Consider the following 23,122-nt stretch of genomic DNA (forward strand, 5'->3'; position numbering starts at 1 on the left):
TTTGTTGTCCAGAGGTGCCTCCCAAGCATAGTTTGATGTGCCTGTGGTTAGGGTCTGGGCAGCGTGGGGTTGAGTAAAGGGAAGTCCCTTGTTGTGGTTGCATGCTGCTGCCCACCAAAGAAACTCTGTCCTTAGACAAGGTATGATAGGTATGACAGTTTCCAGATCCTGAGAATGTTGGCACCAAAGACTTTTCAGGTACCACTGAAGTTTCCTCATATGCAGTCTGGCATATGGAATTAGTTGAATGCAAGAGGCCATGAACCCTAGGGCCTGCAGGATTTTCTTTGTGGACAGCTGGGTTCTGGTGGCCATTTGAGTGAAGTAGCCTGTCAGATAGGCTTGTTTTTCTGGAGTAAGGAATGCCATCTGGGATGCTGTATCTAAGCTTGCTCCCAGGAATACAATCTTTTGATCTGGGACTAGTTTTGATTTCTTTTCGTTGATAGTGCACCCCAGGGAGGTTAGAAGGTTCTTTACAAATGTCAGATGCTGCAACAGCTTTTCCTGACTGTCTGCCTGAATCACGCAATCGTCCAAGTACGGGTAAATTTGAATCTTTCTCTGTTTGCAATAGGCAATGGCTGGAGCCAGGCATTTGTGAAGACTCTGGGAGCACTGGATAAGCCAAAGAGAGGTGCAGAGAACTGATAATGCATAGATCCTGCCCTGAAGCGTAGGTATTTTCTGCATTAGTTCCTGATAGGGATGTGCAGATAGGCTTCTTTTGAGTCTAGGGTGGCTAACCAGCCATCTTTGGACAGCACAGGAAAAAGCTGCTGAAGGGTTAGAATTTTGAATTTTGGTACCACCAGGAAGGTGTTTAGAATGGAAAGATCTAGAATTGGGCGCCAAGTGCCCCCTTTTCTGGGTACCAGGAAAAGTCTAGAATAAAACCCTTAATCTATTTGTTCTGCAGGAACAGGGTAAAATGCCCTTATGGAGAGCAGGGATTGAATTTGTTTTTGTGCCTCTGCCCACTGGTTTGGAGGAAGGTCTAGGAACCCTTTTGGGGTTGGCAGTGAGTGAAAGTAAAATTTGTACCTGTGGGATAAAATGTTGAGGACCCATTGGTCTTAGGTGATGGAGGTCCAGTTTTTTGCATGATGGGTAAGTTTTCCTCCTAGGGGCACAAGCAATCGGGCAGAGGTGAGGATTGGAGTTGAGAAGTCATTGTAAATTTTTTCCATAAGGGGGTGGCTTAGCACTCCCTGTTTTAGAAGTGGAGGCACTCCATTGCTTAGGTCTCTGCATACCCTGAGACTGTAATCTAGGGGATCTGTTTCCCCGGAGTCTAGTTTGAGATGGCTTTGAGGGGGCTGGAAAGGCCCAATGTTTCGAGGGGCAATGCCTACTGAATCTTGGAGGCTGCACTTGCAAAAATTCTTTGACTGTCTGCATAGACTTAGCTTTTTCTTCCATCTTTTTTAGAACCACTTCTGCTTTGGTGCCAAACAGATTGTCCTTGTTCAAAGGAGCGTCTAGTAATTTTAATCTGACATGGTCTGGCAAGGTTTGTTCCTTAAGCCAAGCATGCCTTCTCATTACAGAACTAGTGACTGTGCCCTGCAAGAAGCTTCTAGGGCGTCAAAGCCACATTGCACGGTATGCTTGCTGACTTGGCTTGTAGAATGCATAAACTCTTGTAATTCTTTATTTTCTGCACAGCCTGTAAAGGTAGATAATTTTTGCTTAATAAGTTCATAGGTAGGTACTAGGCTATTGGCCCTAGGGCCTATACAAGTCTAGCCAAAAATGTACCCTGGCTTTTGCCACCCAAGAAAATTATTTTTCTGTGCCCCTGTCAAGCAGAACCACAGAAGTGATCCCCGGGGTGAATTTCCTATTACCCATGCAATCATCAAGATTTTTCTTGAAGAGTGCTAATGAGGAGCTCTGTTTGACATAGATAGGTAGTCTGTTGCAGAGTATGGGAAGTCTCTGGGACAGGAATCTATCCCTCCAGCATGTTCTGTTTATTGTGGTGACAAGGTTTAGGTCCCTAGAGCGTGTAGCTCAGAGGGATTGGGATTTCTTTAAGTGTAGCATGTCCAACAGCTCTGGGTTTGACATAGCTTTGTATGTTAGGCAGAGATCGCCTCTGAGTAGGCGATATGCGACGGAGTAAAGCTGGAGTTTTTTGAGACGGTCTGCATAAGGCATCTGTTTGAGGCCAGTAATCCTCTTTGTGAGGTATTTTTGCGGCCTTTCCAGTTGTTGTAGATGTCTTGTGAGGTACATACCAAAAGGAGCGTTGCACTCTATAATGGGTCTAATGAGTGATGGTTAGAGGGGAACAATTACCTCTTTTTTTCTAGATGAGAAACCTTTTGTGATGAGGTGTGCCACGTAGAAGGATTTCCTGACCACTTTGGTGATGTGATTATCAAAGGAGAAACTACTGTCCACCTGTGTCCCAAGGTCTCTTATCACACTTCGGTATTAAGTAGACTAATGCCTATGTGGTAGTTCATGGGTACAGAATTTTTATCAAAGGGGATGACAATGCACTTTTTGGCATTGAGCTTGAGACCATGTCTTTGACACCAGGCATCTGTCGCAGTGAGGCCCTTTTGTAGGATGTCCACATCGTTAGGAGTTTCAATTATGGCTCCTAGTTTGCAGTCATCTGCGAATTTAGTTAGCCAAAGACCTTCTGTGTTAGCCTGTACTTCAGAGAAGTAGATACCAAACAGGAGAGGACCCAGGACTGAACCCTGCGGTACTCCACTTGTCACTGGTCTGAAGTCTCATTTGGAGTCTGCTACTTTCACAGTGTGGGTTCTTTCAGTAAGCCAGTTGGCAACCCATCTTGTGACATAGGGATTTACACCTAGTTTAGTGAGTTTATCTATAATTCCAGAGTGGGGGATGGTGTCGAACGCCTTGGCGAGATCTAGATAGGCTGTGTGAACCACCTGACCCTCATCTATGGCTTTGGTGACTCCTTCAAAGACATCTATCAGGTTTAGGAGACATGATCTGCCTTTTACAAACCCAAACTGTGTGGGGTCCAGGGTTTGGAGATCTCCAATGTCTTTGCTTATGAGTTCCATAATGATACATTCCATGGCCTTGCAGAGGAGGCTCATTAGGCTAATGGGGCGGTAGTTCCCGGGGTCTGTTGTGGCCCCCCCCCCTTTGTGGAGTGGGATAACTGTCGCGGTGCGCCATTCAATGGGCACAAAGCCTGAGGTGAGGCTATGATTGAACATGGTACTTAGGTGGGGTGCCAGTTCATTCTGTAGTTCATGTACAAGGCAGCCTGGGATGTTGTCAGGTCCCATGGATGCTGTGTTCTTGGCTTTGGAGAGTGAAGTTTTTACCTGTGCAGCCGTGATTACAGGAACTTTGCATTCTTCCGGTATAAAGATGGGCTCTTTAGGGGGTGAGAGGGGGGTAAAGTTAGCACTGAACCTATCTGCCAGGATGTTGGCAAAATCAGTTGGTTCTGTATATTTAGTGTCATTGTGCTGTAACTCAGAGCAGATCTGAGTGTTGTCATTGAGACTTTTGACATAGCTATAGAATGCTTTGTGGTTGTCTTTAGAATCAGTGGCAATTTTGTTTTCATAGCTAGCTTTGGAGGATTTTATGAGGGATCTCAGCTTCTTACTGAGGCTGACCAGGGAGTTCCTCCAATCGTAGGATTTTACTCTTTTTGCAAAAGTTTCTTTCTCCTGTTGTAGAGTTTGTTTATGGCAGAAGACCACCAGATTGGCTTCCTTGTTTGGAGTATAGTATCTTGGTTCTGTTAGGGATAGCACGATCCATGCACTCGTGTAAGTGCTTATAAAGTGCATTTGTGTAGGATTCAGCAGTCGTACCTCCATTGTGCATCTGCATGGGTGTCATGAAGTTTGCCACTTCTGTCTTAAGAAGCGTGAAGTTGGCTTTGGAAAAATTTTTTACGTTTTTTTTTCCTAATGGGGGGTGGGAGCGGGATGTGGATGTCTAGGGTTATTAGCTAATGGTCGGATCTGACCAACGAGGAGCTGACCTCTGGTGTGGAACACCGGTCACCCATTTTGGTGATGACCAGGTCTAGGATATTGCTGCCTCTGGTGGGGGTGTGGATAAGTTGATCCAAAGCGTTGGAATTGATGATTTCCAGAAAACCTTGAGCAAAAAAGTTGGTACATGAGAAGTTTTCCCAGTTAATGGTAGGGTAGTTGAAGTCACCCATTATTAGAGTGTTGGGTTGTACCTTAATATTTTCCAGTGTATCAAGAAAAGAGGAATGGAAATCCTGGGGGATGGTGGGGGGTCTGTAGCAAGCTACAATCTGGATTGTGGTTTTGCCCAGAGTTAGTTGAACTTGGATAATCTCGGATGCATTATGCTGAGCAACTAGCTTGGAGGTATGGATATCCTTAATGAATATGGACACACTAACACATTTAGTGTTTTGGTCCGGGTTTGGTGGCCGGAAGGTGTGGTATGAATTATAGCCTGGTAATGCAGGGGTGCTCTCTGGAGCTTTGAACCAGGTCTCTGTCACTGCACAGATGTCAATGTTCTCCATTTTACGGAGTGCCTCGAGTGAATGCATTTTGAGGTTTAGACTTCTAGCACTGAGTAGCATTACCCTCAGATTTTGCTTGCTTGTACCCGTTACGGTGGTGAATTTGTAATTTGAACCTTGCCTAAAAAAAGGCACTATAGGGGTGGCAAGAGCCTTTGCCAGTATCCGGGATCCCAAGGGTGACAGGTGCAGGCCATTTCTGGCAAAGCAGCGTGGTCTGTCGATCATGTCATCCCAGGCAGTTCCATAATATGCTGCTGGTCTTTCAGCATGTGAAACTGGAAATTCAATGCCCTAATGGCGAAAGTTGCAGAGGTGAATACTTTTTTACTCCATCTGTCTAAAGCTCAGGAATCCCTGTCCGAAGGGGTGGGATTCTTAGCTGCAGTTGCTTTTATACCTTTAAGCCCTTGGGAAATAACCTCTGGGTCAGCAGTAGGATTTTTGAAAAGAAATTTGTGAGAGTCAGGGACTCTGTAGTACCTGTCTGGTTTCCTTGGACAGGGGGTAAAGTATCAGAAGCTAGACTGGATTCCATAAAGACATCATCCAGAACAGGAGGAATTGCTAAAGGTCTATGTTCAGGTAAATCTAAAAATTCTCTGAACCTCTTTTTGGACTGAGGATAATGCTGGCATTCCCAGTGGAAATGTTCTCAAAGTATGAAGGGTTTCACCGAAAGAAAAATCCTCTGGAGGGGAAGCAGAGGGAATGGATTCCTCTGCATCTGAATCCTCATAAGCAGATAAAGGCATGTTTTTATAATCAGAAACCTCAGAGTCGTCGGACTCTTGGTCATTTAAAGCTGCTGGGGACAGGTCTCTTTTTCTCTTAGCAGGGGAAGGCTGGCTTCCCGTAAACAGCATAATCAGGTCTGCTGCCATTTTAAGCATTTGATTTTGTGACAAGGAAGCAGGTGCTTGAGTTTGGGTCGTCAGATTTTTAGGTGTAGCTTGTATTCTTGGCCTTAGAAACTCGGTAGTTTTTGACAGAACTGAAGACGCAAAAGAAGTCGTTGGTTTGTGTCGAATATCGGTAATGCAAAAAACTTCCTCGGAAGCCGGTGCCTACACAGCGGCTCCAGACCCATCCAAGGTAGAAACAACCACAGGTTCCATAGTCAAAGAAGAGTCTCGCGGCATACCAGACTCCGAACGGTTCTCGGTAGCGGCCTGCGAATCCACAGAAGCGAGCATCAGAGCCTGCAAAAGCACCTCACTGAGCACCGGCAAACTGTCGACTAGCTTAACGGAAGTATCATCGGCAGTTTTGGACCTGTGCAGTCTGTCTCTGTCTTTATCCTTACGTTTTTTCAGAAGATCGGTAGTCGGATGGCTTACTGAAGTCATTTCAGAATACGGAGATGGAAAACGAAAGTATTTAGCGACAATAAGGGCCCGACAATGAATAGTTTGGGCATTGAGCAAGGCACAAAACTGACAGCGAGGTACGTCGTGTTCTGGGCCTAAACAAGTGACGCAGTAAGAATGGAAATCTCGGTGTGGTATTTGCTTTCCACAGGTGAGACAACTGCTAACTTTTTTTCTGACATCGGTTAGAGCAAGAAAAAAGGATCTCCATTGGGGTACTTAGCTTTAGAAGACTTCAGGATGATTCAATTTGGAAACAAAAACTCAGGTAGCGGCCGACTGGCACTCATGCGGACTGCTTCTGCTTCGGGCTCCTAGGCAAGAAAGACTGATGTAAAGGTGTCAGCTGCCTGTTTTTATATCCCTGACGACTTGACATCAGTACTGAAGTGACAGCAACCGACGTAGAAATACTACGTCTCTGGTATTGGGCCGACTGAGGGCTACCTGTAGGCAGATAACTCAAGTGTGATGACTGCAACATTGAAACACGAAGAACATCTGTAACAATATTTTGCACTATTTGTGTGAGAAAATGCAATTTCTTAGGGAAGGACTGGTTGCATGACTGTAACTGAAGTAAGGTTAAAAACCGGAATCAGGAAGCCAAGGGCCATAAAAATGTAATTAAATAATTCTTTTAAGAGACAGCTGACCAGAGGGGAGACAGCAGTCCTTAATATGCAAATGTGAAACTGCACCATTGTCTCTGTGGAAGGGTCTGAATGTGGGAAAACTTGTAGGTGTTAGCTCTGTTGTTTTGTGGAGAAAAGATAATAAACTAGCATAAGCCAGAATATATTTTTCAACTGAAAAAAGTGTAAAGGTAGTCAGTCCTGCTGGAAGACTGTAAGGTGACCAATTTTCGGTTCTGTCATACATTCATTTTATCACTTAAAATAGCTAAGGGTTCCATATCCTTTCAGTCAAATGCAGCTAGGGTATTTATTTAGCTTAGTCAGAGAGTTTCCTTTAAATATTCTTACCGTGAAACTGATTACTCTTTTCTCTTCATTGTGCACCTATCTTTATTTCTGCACATTCAATATGTATCAGTACTACCTTGATTTCTTTATTACCTATGTAAAGCTTTTGTTTATTCCCTTTAAAGATATTGTGGCTGGTATGAATGTATTTATTATCTGAGGAAAGGGTAATATTTCACACCACAGGTTGTCGAGCTGCTGGCATCTGTCTCTAATTGGCCAGATCTCATAGCAGATTAGTATTTTGTAGCTAGGTAGCGTCTGTGTGTGTGTGTGTGTGTGTGTGTGTGTGTGTGTGTGTGTGTGTGTGTGTGTGTGTGTGTGTGTGTGTGTGTGTGTGTGTGTGTGTGTGTGTGTGTGTGTATGCTCATGATCACAAGCATTTGTATAAATAAACTGTTGAAAAAAGTTACCATGGGTACGGGGCACTGGAAAACATTGTGCGTCATACAGAATACAGTAAGGAAGAGATATGAAGGTGATAGGTCAAAAATTCAGCTCTGTAAGTAGTCAGCATGTATTCCTAATCTGGGTGTGGATGTTAGAAGTCCATACACAGGGCAGAAATTCATACTCCCTGTACGTTCTTGAGACTAGGTTGCATTTGTTGAACTGATTAGTGAACAATACTTGCGTGCATGTCACTTTAACCTGTTGGGTATTAATGGTGTAATTTGAGAGTCCATCCTTCTGGTGGCCCCTAAAACCTATATGGGGCAGTACAGTGGATCCAGAATCCATAACTCCACCACCTCACATATTCAGTATGACACCTTGTTAGGACTTGTTCGATTTAAACCGTATCGGTGCCAGACAGGATGTTACAATAATAAAAGTGGATATAAAAATAATAATAATAAAAACAAGAAATGTATCTGAGGCTGAGATGGACAATGCAAGGCCAAAGACAACTAGTACAAGTTTTAACATGAAGATAGTATACTTCAATTATTTTCAGTAAACCAAAGTAACAGCAAAAGTACATTCCAGGAAATCAAAGCAAATCTGAACATCTGTGACAAATAAATAAAAAGTACTACTCCAGTGCAATAAAAATTAAGAAACAGTCACCTAGTGGACATGTATCACATGACTTCAACAATGGTAAGCTCATGCTATGACTAAAGCGTACTTACTCAGTTCTTATGAATGCTGAACATTTTTGCTTAATGAAAAGCTAAGTAAATGTACTGCTATGTCAGTTCAAGACAATATATTAAATCACCATATTACACAAAGGGAACAGAGACCCGACTGTGACCCAGGGTTTGATCAGCATTCCCATCAAAGGAAGAGCAAGGCAGGGGCAGGAGTGCACATGAATGGCTTACTTACCAATGCTGGGAGGGGAGAATAAGCAGTTTACTTGCACTCAAGGGCATACAGAATGGTGCAATTTCCCTGGTGCAGAATGAGAAAACTACATCTTATGTTAGGAGGGGAGATATAGGACTACTTGGCAGTAATACCTCTTGTAGATATGAAGGTCAACTGCAAGCCCATCACTCGGTGATTTTAATCCACCCCATGACTGCCGTCTCAATGGCAAACCCTCTCAGCCAGTTCTTGTCCAGTAAAGGGAATAAATGAGCTTTACAGATTGAGTGATGGCCTGATGATAGGTAAACAGCAGTGGCAAAAGAAAAAAAATATGACAGTGCACCATAATGTTTAATTAACATACTATTATTACTCAAGTGGGTGTCTACAGTAAATCCATTCATCCACACCACCTTTTTCCCATTTTTGAAAATGGGGTCAGGGTGTCACTTCAACAGTGACAATCATCTAAGGCCAAGGTTTACAGCTCCAGATGGCTAGCTCTGCCACGATATTTCTTCCACACCACAAACTCGCACGCACACTCACACCTATGGCTAATTTAGAGTGTCCAGTCCACCTACTGCATGTCTTTGGAATGTGGGAAGAAACTGGAGCATTCAGAGGAAACCCATGCAAACACAGGGAGGATATGCAGACTCCGCAAAACAGACACTCCATCCGTGAACTGAACCAAGGCTAACAAAGTTCGCGGATGACTGCAAACTGGGAGTCATTATTGAACCCCCAAATTATGTGGATATTCTACAAATGGGCCTTACAGAAACAGATGTTTGGTGCCAGAGCCATGGGCTCAAGCTTAATGCCAAGAAATGTATAGTTATCCCCTTTGTGGAAAAAACATGTACCCATGAATTGCCACATAGGTGGCAGTACACTAAACACCGAAAGTGTGATGAGAGAAGGTGGACAGTGGTCTCACCTTCGATAACCACATCACCACAACAGTCAGGAAATCCTTCTATGTGGCACACCTCATCACTAAGGACTTTTCATCCAGAAAAAAAGGAGGTCATTGTCTCACTGTACTCATCCCTCATTAGACCCATTATAGAGTACAACACCCCGTTTGGTATGTACCTCACAAGACATCTGCAACAGCTGGAAAGGCCACAGAAATACCTCACTAAAAGAATCACAGGCCTAAAGCAGATGCCCTATGCTGACCGTCTAAAAAAACTCCAGCTATACTCTGTGGCATATTGTCTACTCAGAGGAGATCTCTGCTTAACATACAAGGCCATGTCAAACCCTGAGCTGTTGGACATGCTCCACTTAAAGAAATCCCAATCCCTCAGAGCCACATGCTCCAGGGATCTAAACCTTGTCATCACAATGAACAAAACATGCTGGATGGATACGTTCCTGACCCAGAGACTCCCCATACTCTGGAATAGACTGCCCATATATGTTAAGCAGAGTGCCTCCTTGGCCCTCTTCAAAAGGAACCTTGACAATTGGATGGGAGATAGGAAATTCACCTCGGGGATCATGTCAGTTTTCCTGCTAGACAGGGGTCCAGGGAAGTAAATATTGTGGGAAGAAATATACTGGGAATTGTTATGGCTAGGCTTGTATAGGCCCTAGGACCGATAGCCTAGTACCAACCTATGAACCTCTCGCTGTGAGGTGACAACACAATCTGCTGTGTCACTGTGCCACCCACAAAGACGACAGGCTCCACTGAGATGGGAAGCTATAAATTATTGCATATCACTGTTTGCTGGTTTATGAAAACTAAAACGTAACCAAGTAAATTTGTTTCTATTTCTGTATACTGTCATTTACGCCAAGATGTGACGACTTTCTTGAGCAAAGGTTTCAGTGTGCAACACCAGATAAATTACTTGTGCTACGCAGTAAGCCAGAATGAAATGACAGCTTGTAATATAAAGATTAGCAGTTTGTGTTAAGCCTTTACGTAATAATCCTACAAATCTTCAGCTAGCAATGGTAATTAGTAAATTGAACTCTTTAGTTCTCTTTTGTAACAAATTGTATTTTTCAGGGTAAAACCAGGTGTAACACAGATATAAAACCTTAATGTGCCTCTCTGATATAACTTAAAACACTGAATTTTAAGTCTCATTTGCTTTCTCTGTGATGCCAACTATCAAGCATGTAAATTACACAAAGCTAGCTAACTATGTCTCTTTAACTGTTACTTCAAAGTGTAGTAAGTTCCCAGCATTACAAAAACATTTGTCTTCTTTATCATGCTCATTATAACAAAGTCAAAACAAATACATATTTTGCAATAATTAGTTACTCTGTAACAAAGTGGTTTGAAATGTCCAGTATTGCCTGTTAGACAAACACGCCAACCTGTTTATTAACAATAATACTTCAAAGTGTAAAAGTTTTCCTGGACATATGATACAATTCTGGATCACATAGCAAATTATGTTACTTACACAGTGGCAACCTACCCTAATTGTTTAATTATCAAATGCTGCTACTTCTTCTTTCGGCTTTTCCCGGTTAGGGATCACCACGGCAGATCACCTGTCCACTCATGATTGGCAGCGGAGTTTTTACTGTGTTGAGTTGCCAGCCCGGTGCCCAACCTTCCACAGAAGGCCCACTCACGCACACACTCATGCCTAGGGCCAATTTAGAGTGTCCAGTATACCTACTGCATGTCTTTGGGATGGGGGAGGAAACCGGAGCACCCGGAGGAAATCCACACGACCACAGGGAGGACATGCAGACTCAGCACAGAAGGCACCCCCAGCCGAGGCTTGAACCGGAGAACCTCTTGTTGTGAGGAGGCAATGCTAACTGCTGCACCACTGTGGCCGCTCTAATTATTAAATGCTACTATTGCCTATTATTAAGTAGGATGTGTTTTACTGTATTTAACAATATATCCATAATGTACAAAGAAAAAATGTTCGCTTTCTTCAATTTTCTATGTCTTCTTGTATTGGCTGTCAGTTTACGTTTTATTGTACAATAAAGAATAACAAATAACTCGTATCTCTTTTAGGCCTTCACTTTCTAATTTTTATCACAACCACACAAATTTGTTTATGATTAGATTATGTTGTTATTCCCATGTCAGTGCATTATAGTTTTTATATCTGTAATCTTTCTCATCACAAGTAACCAAATACTCCTCCTTGTGTTTTAAAACATACTACATATTTCTTTTTTACTGCACCAACTACTGAAAGCCTACACACTGAAAACTTTGGTAAACATATTATCAGTAAACAAACAAACACACCAACACAATCCCTGCTGAGTGACCATACAGACTGCTTGAATTTTAAGCACTGCACATATAAAAAAAAAAGTTTTTTTTGCAAAGGTGGGTTCAATTGTGCTCCTCACGCCCCTACTAGCTATATACACTGTCAGAGTGAATAAATAGGGAGACAAGTGCAATGGTACAATGTAATACCAACTGTTTCCTTTGCTCAGTTCTTGCACAGTCTCCTATTCAGTAACAAATAAATGAAAAAGCACTATTCAATAATCAGATGTGTAATCATCGAAAGCAATAGTCAAGCAGGGTATGTCTGATGTACAGGACTAGGTGTGCTACCTCTTGGAAAACATATTACCATGCAGAAGGCACTAGAAGAAAGCAAGTGATATACCATATGGTAAATAGCTGCAAATTACCCAATTTAAATGTGTTACTCTTCGTCAAGCTTTAAGATCCACTCTGACTTGACAAATGTCTCCATTTGGAATGTTTTGTCAGCAGACTTTTTCTGCATTTTTAACATACTTCTACTACATCATCTCACTCTCTTTTTCTGCACAGTTTTGCTGTTTTATGTTTTTCTATATAAGCATTATACTGCAATGTACTAGATCAAAATAAACTAGACAGCAAGTTTAGTCTTTTTTTTTTGTATGTGATCTTTTTCAGACCTGAAAATATGCACTTGTGAAATAAAATAAATTTTACTTTGTATTTACTAGGTAGTACTCTCAGGCAAGCATCTCAGTGTCTTGACAGAACCTGAGAGATAATATTCTCTTATCTATAAGGCTACTTAACAAGGCAGGAAAATTTTCAACCAATTCTAACTGAAGCAAAGCAGAACAACAGTTTAATACACATTGGACCCAAGTAGAAAACACACATTAGTATCAAGAAATAGAAAGATAGATAGTTGCATCCTTTTCTTTATATATAGTTCATATGCAAGTACCAGAAAGCTAGCTGCCCTTGCAAACCATTTTATGCCTCTCAAATTTCCCTTAGCAAGAATCAAACACTGGACTTCTTGACTGTGAGGTAAACATCTTAACCATTATGTTAAACCCCATAATTGACAAGGTTCAGAACACCTGGTTCAAAACTTGAGTTCATCTCACACTAGCAGTTTCAAAACAATTTTCAAACATTTAGTAAAGTTTAATAAAGGCTTTTATCTTACCTTGGCAATATTTTATCAGGAAATCGGGGAGTCTGAATGTGCCCAGTTAAACCTGCTTTTTTGGCTTGCTCAAACAGTGTGACAAGGTTGTGTGAATACAGCTGAAGAGTCTTCCCTAAAACACACAAACAAGTAAAAATGAACTATAAACAGTAACAACTAAAATAATAATGTACTGAAATAAAATAATGAATTATATTTACCTTCTAAAGTCAGTGACAGTTTGCAAAAGCAGGGAAGCGAAGCCACAATGGGAAAAGGAGCAAAAAGAAAGTTTATCAATAAAAATTATTTAGATGCAGACATCAGACACACAATAAACATGGCAAAACCATATATGCGAATTTCAGTGACACCAGTAGAGTACTGGGCATATCTGCAGAGAGCTTCTTGCATTCAAATCATTCCAAGCTTTTTAAAGCTTTTAACATAGTATTGTGGTTCATGAAACTGCAGCAGCTGTACATCATTAGCGCAAATGCCTGCACACACAAACACACACACAAAAAAAATCTGCAACACTGCTCAGTAAAGGCAACAGAAGCAGGAACATTTTGAGCACACACAAGGCAGGGAAATACTTCTGTTTCAGCCAATTAATCCACCCCTTGCTTTATGCAGAAGATAAGCAAAGAACCCTAAAACATCCTTCAGTCAACCAGTTTCCTCTTCATTTTAAGTTTTTTCCCTATGCCACTGGAGTGGGAGACTTTCTGGGAGTATAATATGGAATGTAGTATTACTGGAAGTTATTGTAAATAGGACTGTGACTATTGGAAAGATTACTCAATTTTCATTATACTTTATGCTGCATGTACTCTGCATATGTATATCTACAGCGTCTAAAAGACAACAGTCACAGCAAAAACACTCCAGTTATACTGCCCATTAAATGAAATGTAAAGGAGATACTAATGTTGCTCATTTCAAATGTGAAAGGTGTTCAAGCCTTATTTGCAAACTGCAATTGCTAAGAATAAACTTCAGAATCAAACTTTACAGTCTGCCTTAAGTATGTTACCCTTGGATTCCTTCTCATAGGACCTTAACTTGACAAATGTAAGAGTAACCTGAATAAACTCAATGGTATTTAAGACTGCACATAGCACAGAAGGGAGTGCATTAATGTGATAACACATGGCATAGGAGAAAGAAGACTAAAACGGATCATACGTGTTTAACTGTGATGTGTCCTTTTTTTTCATTAACACATTTGCAATGTGTTCAAAGCCATCACCCAAAGGATGAAAAAAGGCATAGTTATGCAGTACTCATATTATTAGTAAATCTCTGATCCTGGATTCTGCAGCAGTTCATAAAACACTGGCACAACTCTCTTGCCAGGGCAGTGGCTTGATCTGAGAGTAATGAGGGTGTATGCTGTCTTCAGTACAGTACTACATTTCCTTCTGGCAAGTAGAAATCGTGACTTAGGAACACTAATGACAATATGTTGGGGGTGACAACTAGTGCTAGGAAGTTGGGAATTCTCACTGAATGTTTTAATGCATATGTTAGAAACAAAAGAACTATCCATAACTTTGGTAGATGTGACATCAACAAAGTCAGCTGTGTGCATTTCAAACTTCATAGCAAACTGCAAGTCAAAATCAATGCTTTTTAAGTTCTCAACAAAATCCACTAGCTTGGAATGACCCCCCCCCCTTCCATGCAGCTACCTAACAATCATTTAGCTATTGCCTTTCCATGTCAATATACGCATACAGTTGGTTCCTAGAGCTAGTACGTTCAACCTGCAAGTACCCCACAAAAGGGTCCACATATAATGGTGAAAAGGCTGCATCCACTGTAGTATCTTTAAGGTGGAGGTAATAACATCAATCATAGTTAAAACGTATCCCAAATCAAATGTATACGGTTCACTAGCCTCAAGCCAATATTGAAGAACCTTAAGTCCTCCACAGTGGAATGTTGGCATATTGGTTTATAATGGCACACACATCAAGTGTGTAAAGACACCATTTCCAATCTACATGAATTTCTGACAACTGCAAAAATTAATTAGTATGCAAAATACATGATCGAGCAAATGATAAAAAAGGTGCAAATACACAACCCAATGAATTCCAAATTGGTTCTATTGCAGAGCCCCATACATAAGACTGTCGCTTGACCGGGGTTACATAGCCCTATTTTTATGTATTAATGGAAGAAGGTAAACATATTGCAGGGATTGGTTTGCTACCATTAATTAATTTTCCAGTTGTTACAAGATGACTGCCAAGTTTATCCAGTACAGCTACAAATCTCCTGGTTCCTAAAATTAAAGGCAGGCTCAACTGGGGGTTTGTCATATAGGTTCATAGGTTGGTACTAGGCTATTTGGCCCTAGGGCCTATACAAGCCTAGCCATAACAATTCCCTGGCTATTTCTTCCCACGTTATTTACTTCCCTGGACCCCTGTCTAGCAGGGCGACTGACGTGATCCCCGGGGTGAATTTCCCTTCTCCCATCCAATCATCAAGGTTCCTTTTGAAGAGGGCCAAAGAAGAAGAGGTTATAGAAGAGGTTCTTACAGTTGGTTATTTGCCTCTCTCGAGTATAACCAACTGCCCCAAACAAAAATGCTCTGTCCCCTACCAGCCAAAATACTGACTATATGCTCTTGCTCTTTAATTCATTTAACTGACTGTCTTTCAATGCCACCTAAGTTGTTTCCAAATATCCTAAAATCTGATTGGCCGCACATGAACATCTTTTACAACAGTATCTTCAAATAGTTTAGCTGAGGTCTGACTGCTTCAATATCTACTGATCTGGATGATTTGGACTGTTTTGACAGGAGGCAAAGGAAATGTTGTTGTGTCTTTCGGCTTTTCCCGGTTAGGGGTCGCCACAGCGGAACTCCGGTCTGCTAATGATTGGCAGTAGATTTTTACGTGCCGAGTTGCCGGCCCTGATGCACAACCTTCAATGAAGGTACGCCCATTCACGCATGTCTCCACATAGAAGATGCTCTAGCTGAGAATTGAACAGGACATCATCTTACTGTGAGGTGACAATGCTACCGCAGCACCACCACTGCAGTACAGGAGGCAAAGGAAATACTGGGCCTAATTTCAAAAGACTTGCTCTCACTGTAAGTGACTGTTTGCACTGAGAGCAGGTCTTTTGGAATCTGGTCCCTGGTGTAAGCCAGTTTACACACAGGTCTAATACCAAAGTCGGTCACTTACACTGAGAGCAAATCTTTCAGAACAAGGGCAGACTTACACTGAGAGCAACTCTCTTGGAATATGGTCTACTGTTTCTCATAATACAAAGGAAGACATAATAGGTGCGACCACTGGTACAGAGGAGGCAATTCAACAGCTGCATCCTGCTTCACAGAAACACTGCTTAATGGTTTGGGTCCACTACATGATGGAGAAGTATAGACCTGTTCAACCTGTTACACACTGGACTTCATGGAATGTGTGCTGCTATCAAAAAGCAGTGAGAAGACATTGTCCATTGCCACACTCTCATGGCCTCTTGACATAGGTAGCAGATCGTGCTTGCCTTGTTTGTTCTGTTTACCAGACTATTGACAAGTTGTCCATATGAAAAGAAAACACACCCAAGGGGAGAGGTCCCAGAATGCCTGCAACGCAAGGAGGAACAGTCTCTTCTCAAAAATACTGATGTGAAGACTGGCCTCTTTCAGGGACCATATGCTCTGGACTGTCTTTTTTCAAGAAATGCCCCCACCGCCTAAGTGGGAAATGTCTATGGTCATTGTGGCCTGGGGTGAAAGCAGAACAAAGGAGTTTCCTTGGGAAACAACTGGTGACTGCATCCACCACCTGATGTGAGACACTACAGTTGTGTACACTTACCATAAATGTAGATGTTCAAGTGTATTCACTGCTGCAGTCATTACATTTAGGTAATCTGCTGGCAGGTTGCCCTCAGTCAGCCTGAATAACAAAGTCTTGGGTCCTGCATTGGTTGCTATCTCCTCTTCCATGTCGTCAGGGGTATAAAACATGTAGCCGATACCATTTTATTCAGTTTTTCTTGCCCCAGATGTCAGGTGCCCCCCAAATGGGGAGCAAAAAAAAATATATATATATATATATAAATAGAACAGTAAATAAATAGATGCACTTTTAGAAACATAAACTTTACCTTCAACTAAAAGCAAATACACCACAAAGGCTTTTGAGTATAGTGAAAGAAAGAAAAGGTATAGAAAGGGGGATGGCGGGTGGGTAACCTGGACTTCAACAGTGAATACACTCGAACATCTACATTTATGGTAAGTGTACACAACTGTACTATGTTCTCCATGTTTCACTGTTGCAGTCATTACATTTGGGTAGAATCCCAAAGCTATGGTTGGGAGGATGGAACTCAACAGCATTAGGAGTGGCTATAAGGCCCTGCAGGACTGCAGTGACAAAGCCTACCCTGGATTTGGAGAAGAGAGGTAAATGATAATGCTTTGTGAAGGTATGAACAGAGCTCCAAGTAGTAGTTTCTAGAATGTCTTTGGTTGGAACCTCTCTGAGAAAAGCTGCTGAAGTAGAGGCAGCCCTGGCGGAATGTGATCTGATCCCCTTGGGCACAGGTTTACCATGGTGCAAATAGCAGAAACGAATGCAGTGGCTTATCCACTTAGAAATAGCCTTCCCCTCTGACCCTGCAGCAAATGCTACCAGTAGTTGCTCAGATTTTCTTAGAGATTTGGTCCTGTTTAAGTAGAATCTTAGTTGTCTGTGTACATCCAATGAATGCAGAATCCGCTTCCCCTTGTTCTGCGGATTTGGGTAAAATGCTGGCAGATGAATGGTCTTGGTTAAGAGCCACACTGGATACCACCTTGGGCATAAAAGAAGGATTTTTACCCTGTGTGGGTAAAATATAATAAAAAGGCTCCACTGCCATGAGAGCCTGTAGTTCTGAAACCCTTCTTGCTGAAGTGACTGCCAAGAGAAAAGCTGTTTTCCAAGATAGAAATTTTATATATGCAGTAGCTGCTGGTTCAAAAGGAGGCAGGGTGAGTTTTTCCAGCACAAAACTGAGGTCCCATGCAGGAGTTGGTGATCTTCTGGGAGGCCTTAAATTTTTGGCCCCTCTAAGATACTGTTTAAGCAGAGGATGACAAAAGACCGGGGGGGGGGGGGCTCTGTTTTGTAATGAGCCGAGATGGCAGTGGCATGGATTTTTATTGAAGAAAAAGATAGGCACTTGTCAAGCATCTCAGTCAAATATTGTAAAATCTGAGGAATATTGGGCTTTGCTGTGTCTATTCCTTGTGCTTGGTTCCAAGCACAGAATCTTGTCCATTTATCAGCATAAGATATTCTAGGACTAGGCCTTCTGGCTTCCAAAATGACATCCATCACAGATTTACTGAGAGGTGTTGTTTGAATAATTAGTTGATTAGTCATGCTGCAAGATTCAGAGTTTGGAGCTGAGTGTGCAGAATTTGATTGTTCTGCTGAGACAGTAGATGAGGTACTTGAGGCAAGTACCATGGAGGAAGGTGAGACATATTTCTTAGAAGTGGGTACCAGTGCTGGCAAGGCCAGTCCGGAGCAATGAGGATCATTTTTGGTTTCTCCTGTCTGACTTTTAGTAAGACCTTGGAGAGTAGAGGCAGAGGGGGGAAGGCATAGACTGAAAGGTTTTTCCAGCTGAAAGAGAGGGCATCCACTTTCCATGCTTTTTTGTGATGAGTTCTTGTACAGAATTTGTCCAACTGATAATTTTGGGGAGAGGCAAATAGATCTATGTCTGGGCTCCCCCATTTCTGTGTTAACATGCTGAAGGTTTGTGGATCCAGTTTCCATTCGTGCGGGTCCATAAGATTTCTGCTTACGTCGTCTGCCAGAGTATTTTGCTTTCCTGGCAGGAATTGAGCTTGAAGATGTATTTGGTAAGTCAAGGCTATGTTCCACAAGGCCATGGCTAGTCTGCAAAGGGGGTAGGAATGTGTACCCCCCTGCTTGTTTATGTACCACATAACTGTGGTGTTGTCTGTCTGTATCAATAGTTGTCCTGGATGAAGTAAGTCCTTGAAGGCTGTCAGAGCATTCTGAACAGCTAGCATCTCTCTCTGGTTGATATACAGATGTTTGGGCTCCATTTGCCCTGAATGCATCTCCCTGCTAGGTGGGCCCCCCAAGCATAGTCTGGTGAGTCTGTAGTTAGGGTTTGGGTGACAGGGGGTAGAGTGAATGACAGTCCCTTGTTTTTGTGACATGTCTCTGCCCACCAAGGAAACTCCTGCTGTAGGCAGGGAATGTGAGGAATCATTGTTTCCAGACTGCGACAATGTTGACTCCATAAACTTTTTAGGTACCATTGAAGTTTCCTCATATGCAGTTGCGCATATGGAATTAGTAGAATGCAGGATGCCATGAACCCCAAAGCCTACAGAATTTGCCTTGCAGATAACTGGGTTTTTGTTGCCAATTGTTTGAAGTATGTTGTCAGTTGCCTTTGTTTGTCTGGTGTGAGGTAAGCCATCTGGGCAGTTGTATTCAAGCTTGCACCCAGGAATGTAATTATTTGAGAGGGTACCAGTTGTAATCTTTTCATTTATGGTGTACCCTAGGCATGCTAGAAGCCTTTTTACAAATGCCAGATGATGAAGAAGAGTGTCCTTGTCCTCTGCTTGAATGAGACAATCATCCAGATAAGGATAAATTTGTATGCTTCTTTGTCTACAGAATGCAATTACTGGTGCCAGGCTCTTTGTAAAGACCCTGGTCGCAGCAGAGGAGCCAAAGGGCAGTGCAGAGAATAGGTAATGCAAAAAACCTGCTTTGAAGCGGAGGTATCTTCTGCATGATTCCCTTATTGGGATATGCATGTATGCCTCTTTTAAGTCTAGAGTTACTAACCAAGCATTCCTGCCTAGCACAGGCAGAAGCTGTTGTAAAGTCAGCATTTTGAATTTTGGAATATTCAGGAACGTGTTCAAAATTGATAAGCCCAGTATTGGACGCCAGGAATTGTCTTTTCTGGGCACCACGAAAAGTCTTGAGTAAAATCCTTGTCCTTTTTCCTTTTCTGGTACCGGTTGAATAGCCCCCATATCCATGAGGGACATTACTTGTTTCTGGGCCTCTGCCCACTGGTTTTGTGGCATATCCGGCCAGCCGTTTGGAATTGGCAAAGTATGGAAATGGAATCTGTACCCCGGGATACTATGTTTATTACCCACTTGTCCTCGGTAATTAACTTCCAATTTTGAGCATGAAGTGCTAGTTTTCCCCTCAAGGGGGCTGCCAAAAGATAAGTGCTTGGTGATGGTAGAGAAAAGTCACTGAGACTGCTTATTGTAGGGTTGTGATTTGTTTCCTCCAGATTTGGAGGTGGAGGCACCTCATTGCTTTGACCTGTAAGAACCCTGTGATTGGTATCTGGAGCCTTTTGAGCGCCTGGATTTGCCGTGTGGCTCTGCCGGACACAAGAAACAATTTTTAGTAGGACAGTGCCTACTGAACCTGGGTGGCTGTACTTGCAAGAAATCTTTTACAGTTTGCATAGATTTAGCTTTGTCTTCCATTTTCTTTAAAATCTCTTCTGCCTTATTACCAAACAAAGTATCATGCTGCAAAGGGGCATCCAACAATTTAGCTTTAACATGATCAGGCAGATTTTGCTCCTTGAGTCAGGCATGCCTTGTAATTAAGGATCCAGTAACGGCGGCCCTACAAGAGGCCTGCAAGGAATCAAAACCACATTGCAAAGTATGCTTTCCAACCTGTTCTGCTGAATGCAACAATTTCTGTAACTCTATTTCCACGCAATCAGAAATCAACATCATTTTCTGTTTCAATAAGCCCATAACATGCTGTTGATATTTAAGCATATGAAACTGCCAGTTTAAAGCCCTGACTGCCAAGGTTACAGACGTATAAACTTTCTTACCCCATCTATCCAGCGCCCTGGAATCTCTATCAGAAGGGGTAAGATTTTTGGCTGTAGAGGCCTTTACACCCTTGGGACCCTGAGAAATGGTCTCAGGATCAGTAGCAGGATTTTTGAAAAGAAATTTGTGGGAGTCAGGAAGCGTGTAATATCTGTCTGGCTTACTAGAAGCCGGAGGCAGGGAATCAGGAGCCATGCTTGATTCCGAGAACACATCATCAACTCATCAACAATGTCTAATACAGGAGGTATTGCTAAAGGCCTATGCTGAGGAAGAAGAAGGAAATCCCTAAGCCTCTTTTTTGATTCAGAGAAGTCCTGACTCTCCCAGTGAAAATGTTCCCTTAAAGTATGCAAAGTCTCTCCAAAAGAGTAATCCTCAGGAGGAGATGCAGATGGGATGGATTCCTCTGTATCAGAATCCTCATAGGGTGGAATAGAAAATTCCTGATCAGAAGAGGAATCAGAAGAAATGGAAACCTGATCTGAAGATTCATAATCAGTGCCTTGCCTAGGCCTCTTAGCAGGGGGGGGGGCTGATCAAGGTAATTAAATCCTTAGCCATTTTGATCATCCATTTTTTAGGCATAGGGGCCTGAGCACGTGGCTCATGCGTCGGGTTTTTTAGACATACAAGCTATTTTTGACCTTGTTTTTTTTTTCTGGCGTCGGTTTAATATAAAAATGTTGAGGCCTGAAAACACCCTCAGAAGCTGGTGCCTGCTCAGTGGCTCCAGACCCATCCAAGGGAGAGACATCCGGGGGTTCAATACTCTGAGAATCTCGCGGCATACTGGACTCCGAATGGGTCTTGGTAGAGGCCTGCGACTCAAAAGTAGCGGGTATCATTGTAATGCATGTTTGGCCACTTGACAAGCAGACTGTAGTAATTCTGCCAGCTCTTTTGAGTTGGCACAGTCAGGAGAGGTAGCAATATTCTGTTTTAATTGTTCCAAAATGTGTTGTGTATATTTTAACATATGGAACTGACAATTGTGCTCTGATAGCTAAGGTTTCAGAGGTGTATACTTTCTGACCCCATCTGTCCAGAGCTCTGGAGTGTTTGTCAGAAGGGAGAGGATTCTTGGCAGAACTAGTCTTAGCCCCTTTGGGTCCCTGTGTAATGACCTCAGGGTGTGCAGCAGGATTCCTGTACAGGTTATTTGTGAGAATCCAGTACTCTGTAGTACCTGTCAGGACATCAGGGCTAAGCTGGATTCATGGAAAACATCATCTACCACTTCCAAAATAGGTGGGATGGCCAGGGGTCTGTGCTGGGGCAGGTCCAGAAACTCGCTAAGTATTTTCTTAGACTGTGGGAAGTCTTGCGATTCCCACTGAAAAAGTTCCCTGAGGGAGAGAAGGGTTTCCCCAAATGAGAGGTCATCCGGAGGGGAGGCAGAAAGCATGGATTCCTCTGCATCTGAATCCTCATAAACAGTTAAGGAATGTTGTCCCTCTTCAAAGGCAGAATAATAAAATTCCTCAGACTCTTGGTCTGTCATAATTTCTGGAGAAGGATGCCTTTTCCTTTTAGGAGTGGGAACCCGAGTACCTCAGATAAGGGAGATGAGATCCTCCGCCATTTTAAGCATTTGAGCTTGGGGTGGGGGAGCAGTAGCAAGATGGTGGCTAGAAGCAGATTACCTAGGAGTGGCCTGGCTTCTAGGCCTGAGAGAATCCGTCGGTCTCTGAGAAGCGGTAGTCGGATGCAAAGACGTTGTTTTTTGTCTAAAATCAGTAGTGCAAAAGGCCTCCTTGGAAGCCGGTGCCTGCGTTGCGACTCCGGACCCAACCGAGGCAAAGACAGCCAAAGGCTCGGAAGACGAAGTAGATTTCTGCGGCATAACGGACTCTGAATGAGTCTCGGCAGAGGCTTGCGTAGACAGTGAGTTGGGCATCAAGGGCTACGAAAACGCTTCAATGAATTCCGGAGAACTGACAACTTGCTTAGCGGTAGCGTCATTGGAAGGCTTAGCCTTGTGTGGTCTGACTCTATCCTTATCTCTACATTTTTTTGGTATGTCGACAGACTGTTGGCTGATGGACACCATATTGGAACTGACAACTTGCTTAGCGGTAGCATCGTCGGAAGGCTTAGCCTTGTGTGGTCTGTCTCTATCCTTATCTCTACATTTTTTCGGAATGTCGACAGATTGTTGGCTGATGAACACCATATTGGAATTCGAAGATGGAACACGAAAAATTGAGTACAAAAAGAGCTCTACGGCAAATGTTTCTCGCATTAAAGAGGGCACAGAACCAGCAACGAGGACGTCGTGGTCTGGCCCTAAACAAGAGATGCAGTAAGAATGAAGGTCTAGGTGTGGGATCTGCTTTCCACAGGCGAGACAATTGTTAACTTTTTCAGATATCAGTTAGTGCAAAAAAGGGTCCCCAATGGGGTACTTAGCTTTAGACGTTTTCTGCTGAAATTCAACTTGTGGTAGTGACTGACCGCCTCTCATGTGAATTGCTTCTGCTATGTGCTCTACAGCAAAAAAGACTGATGTAATGACGTTGGCTGCCTTGCTTTATAGCACTGACAACCAGACATCAGACTACAGGCGACGGTAGCCAGCGCACAAAAGCAGTGACTCTGATATTCGGGCCGA

General features: G+C 42.7%; 1 protein-coding gene across 3 annotated transcripts in view; it reads right to left on the reverse strand.

Annotated features, from left to right (window-relative positions):
• Window positions 1-23,122, reverse strand: part of MAP4K5 (mitogen-activated protein kinase kinase kinase kinase 5) — a 2,873,315-nt gene that overhangs the window by 746,178 nt on the left and 2,104,015 nt on the right. For all 3 annotated transcript variants that reach the window (XM_044074300.1, XM_044074299.1, XM_044074298.1), the window contains one exon: window positions 12,620-12,734. In XM_044074300.1, coding sequence (XP_043930235.1) covers window positions 12,620-12,734 — 115 coding nt within the window. The remainder of the gene's footprint in view (window positions 1-12,619; window positions 12,735-23,122) is intronic.

This window comes from Protopterus annectens, chromosome 6.part0 (genome assembly GCF_019279795.1).
Source record: "Protopterus annectens isolate FY-2018-M chromosome 6.part0, PAN1.0, whole genome shotgun sequence".
Taxonomy (NCBI): domain Eukaryota; kingdom Metazoa; phylum Chordata; order Ceratodontiformes; family Protopteridae; genus Protopterus; species Protopterus annectens.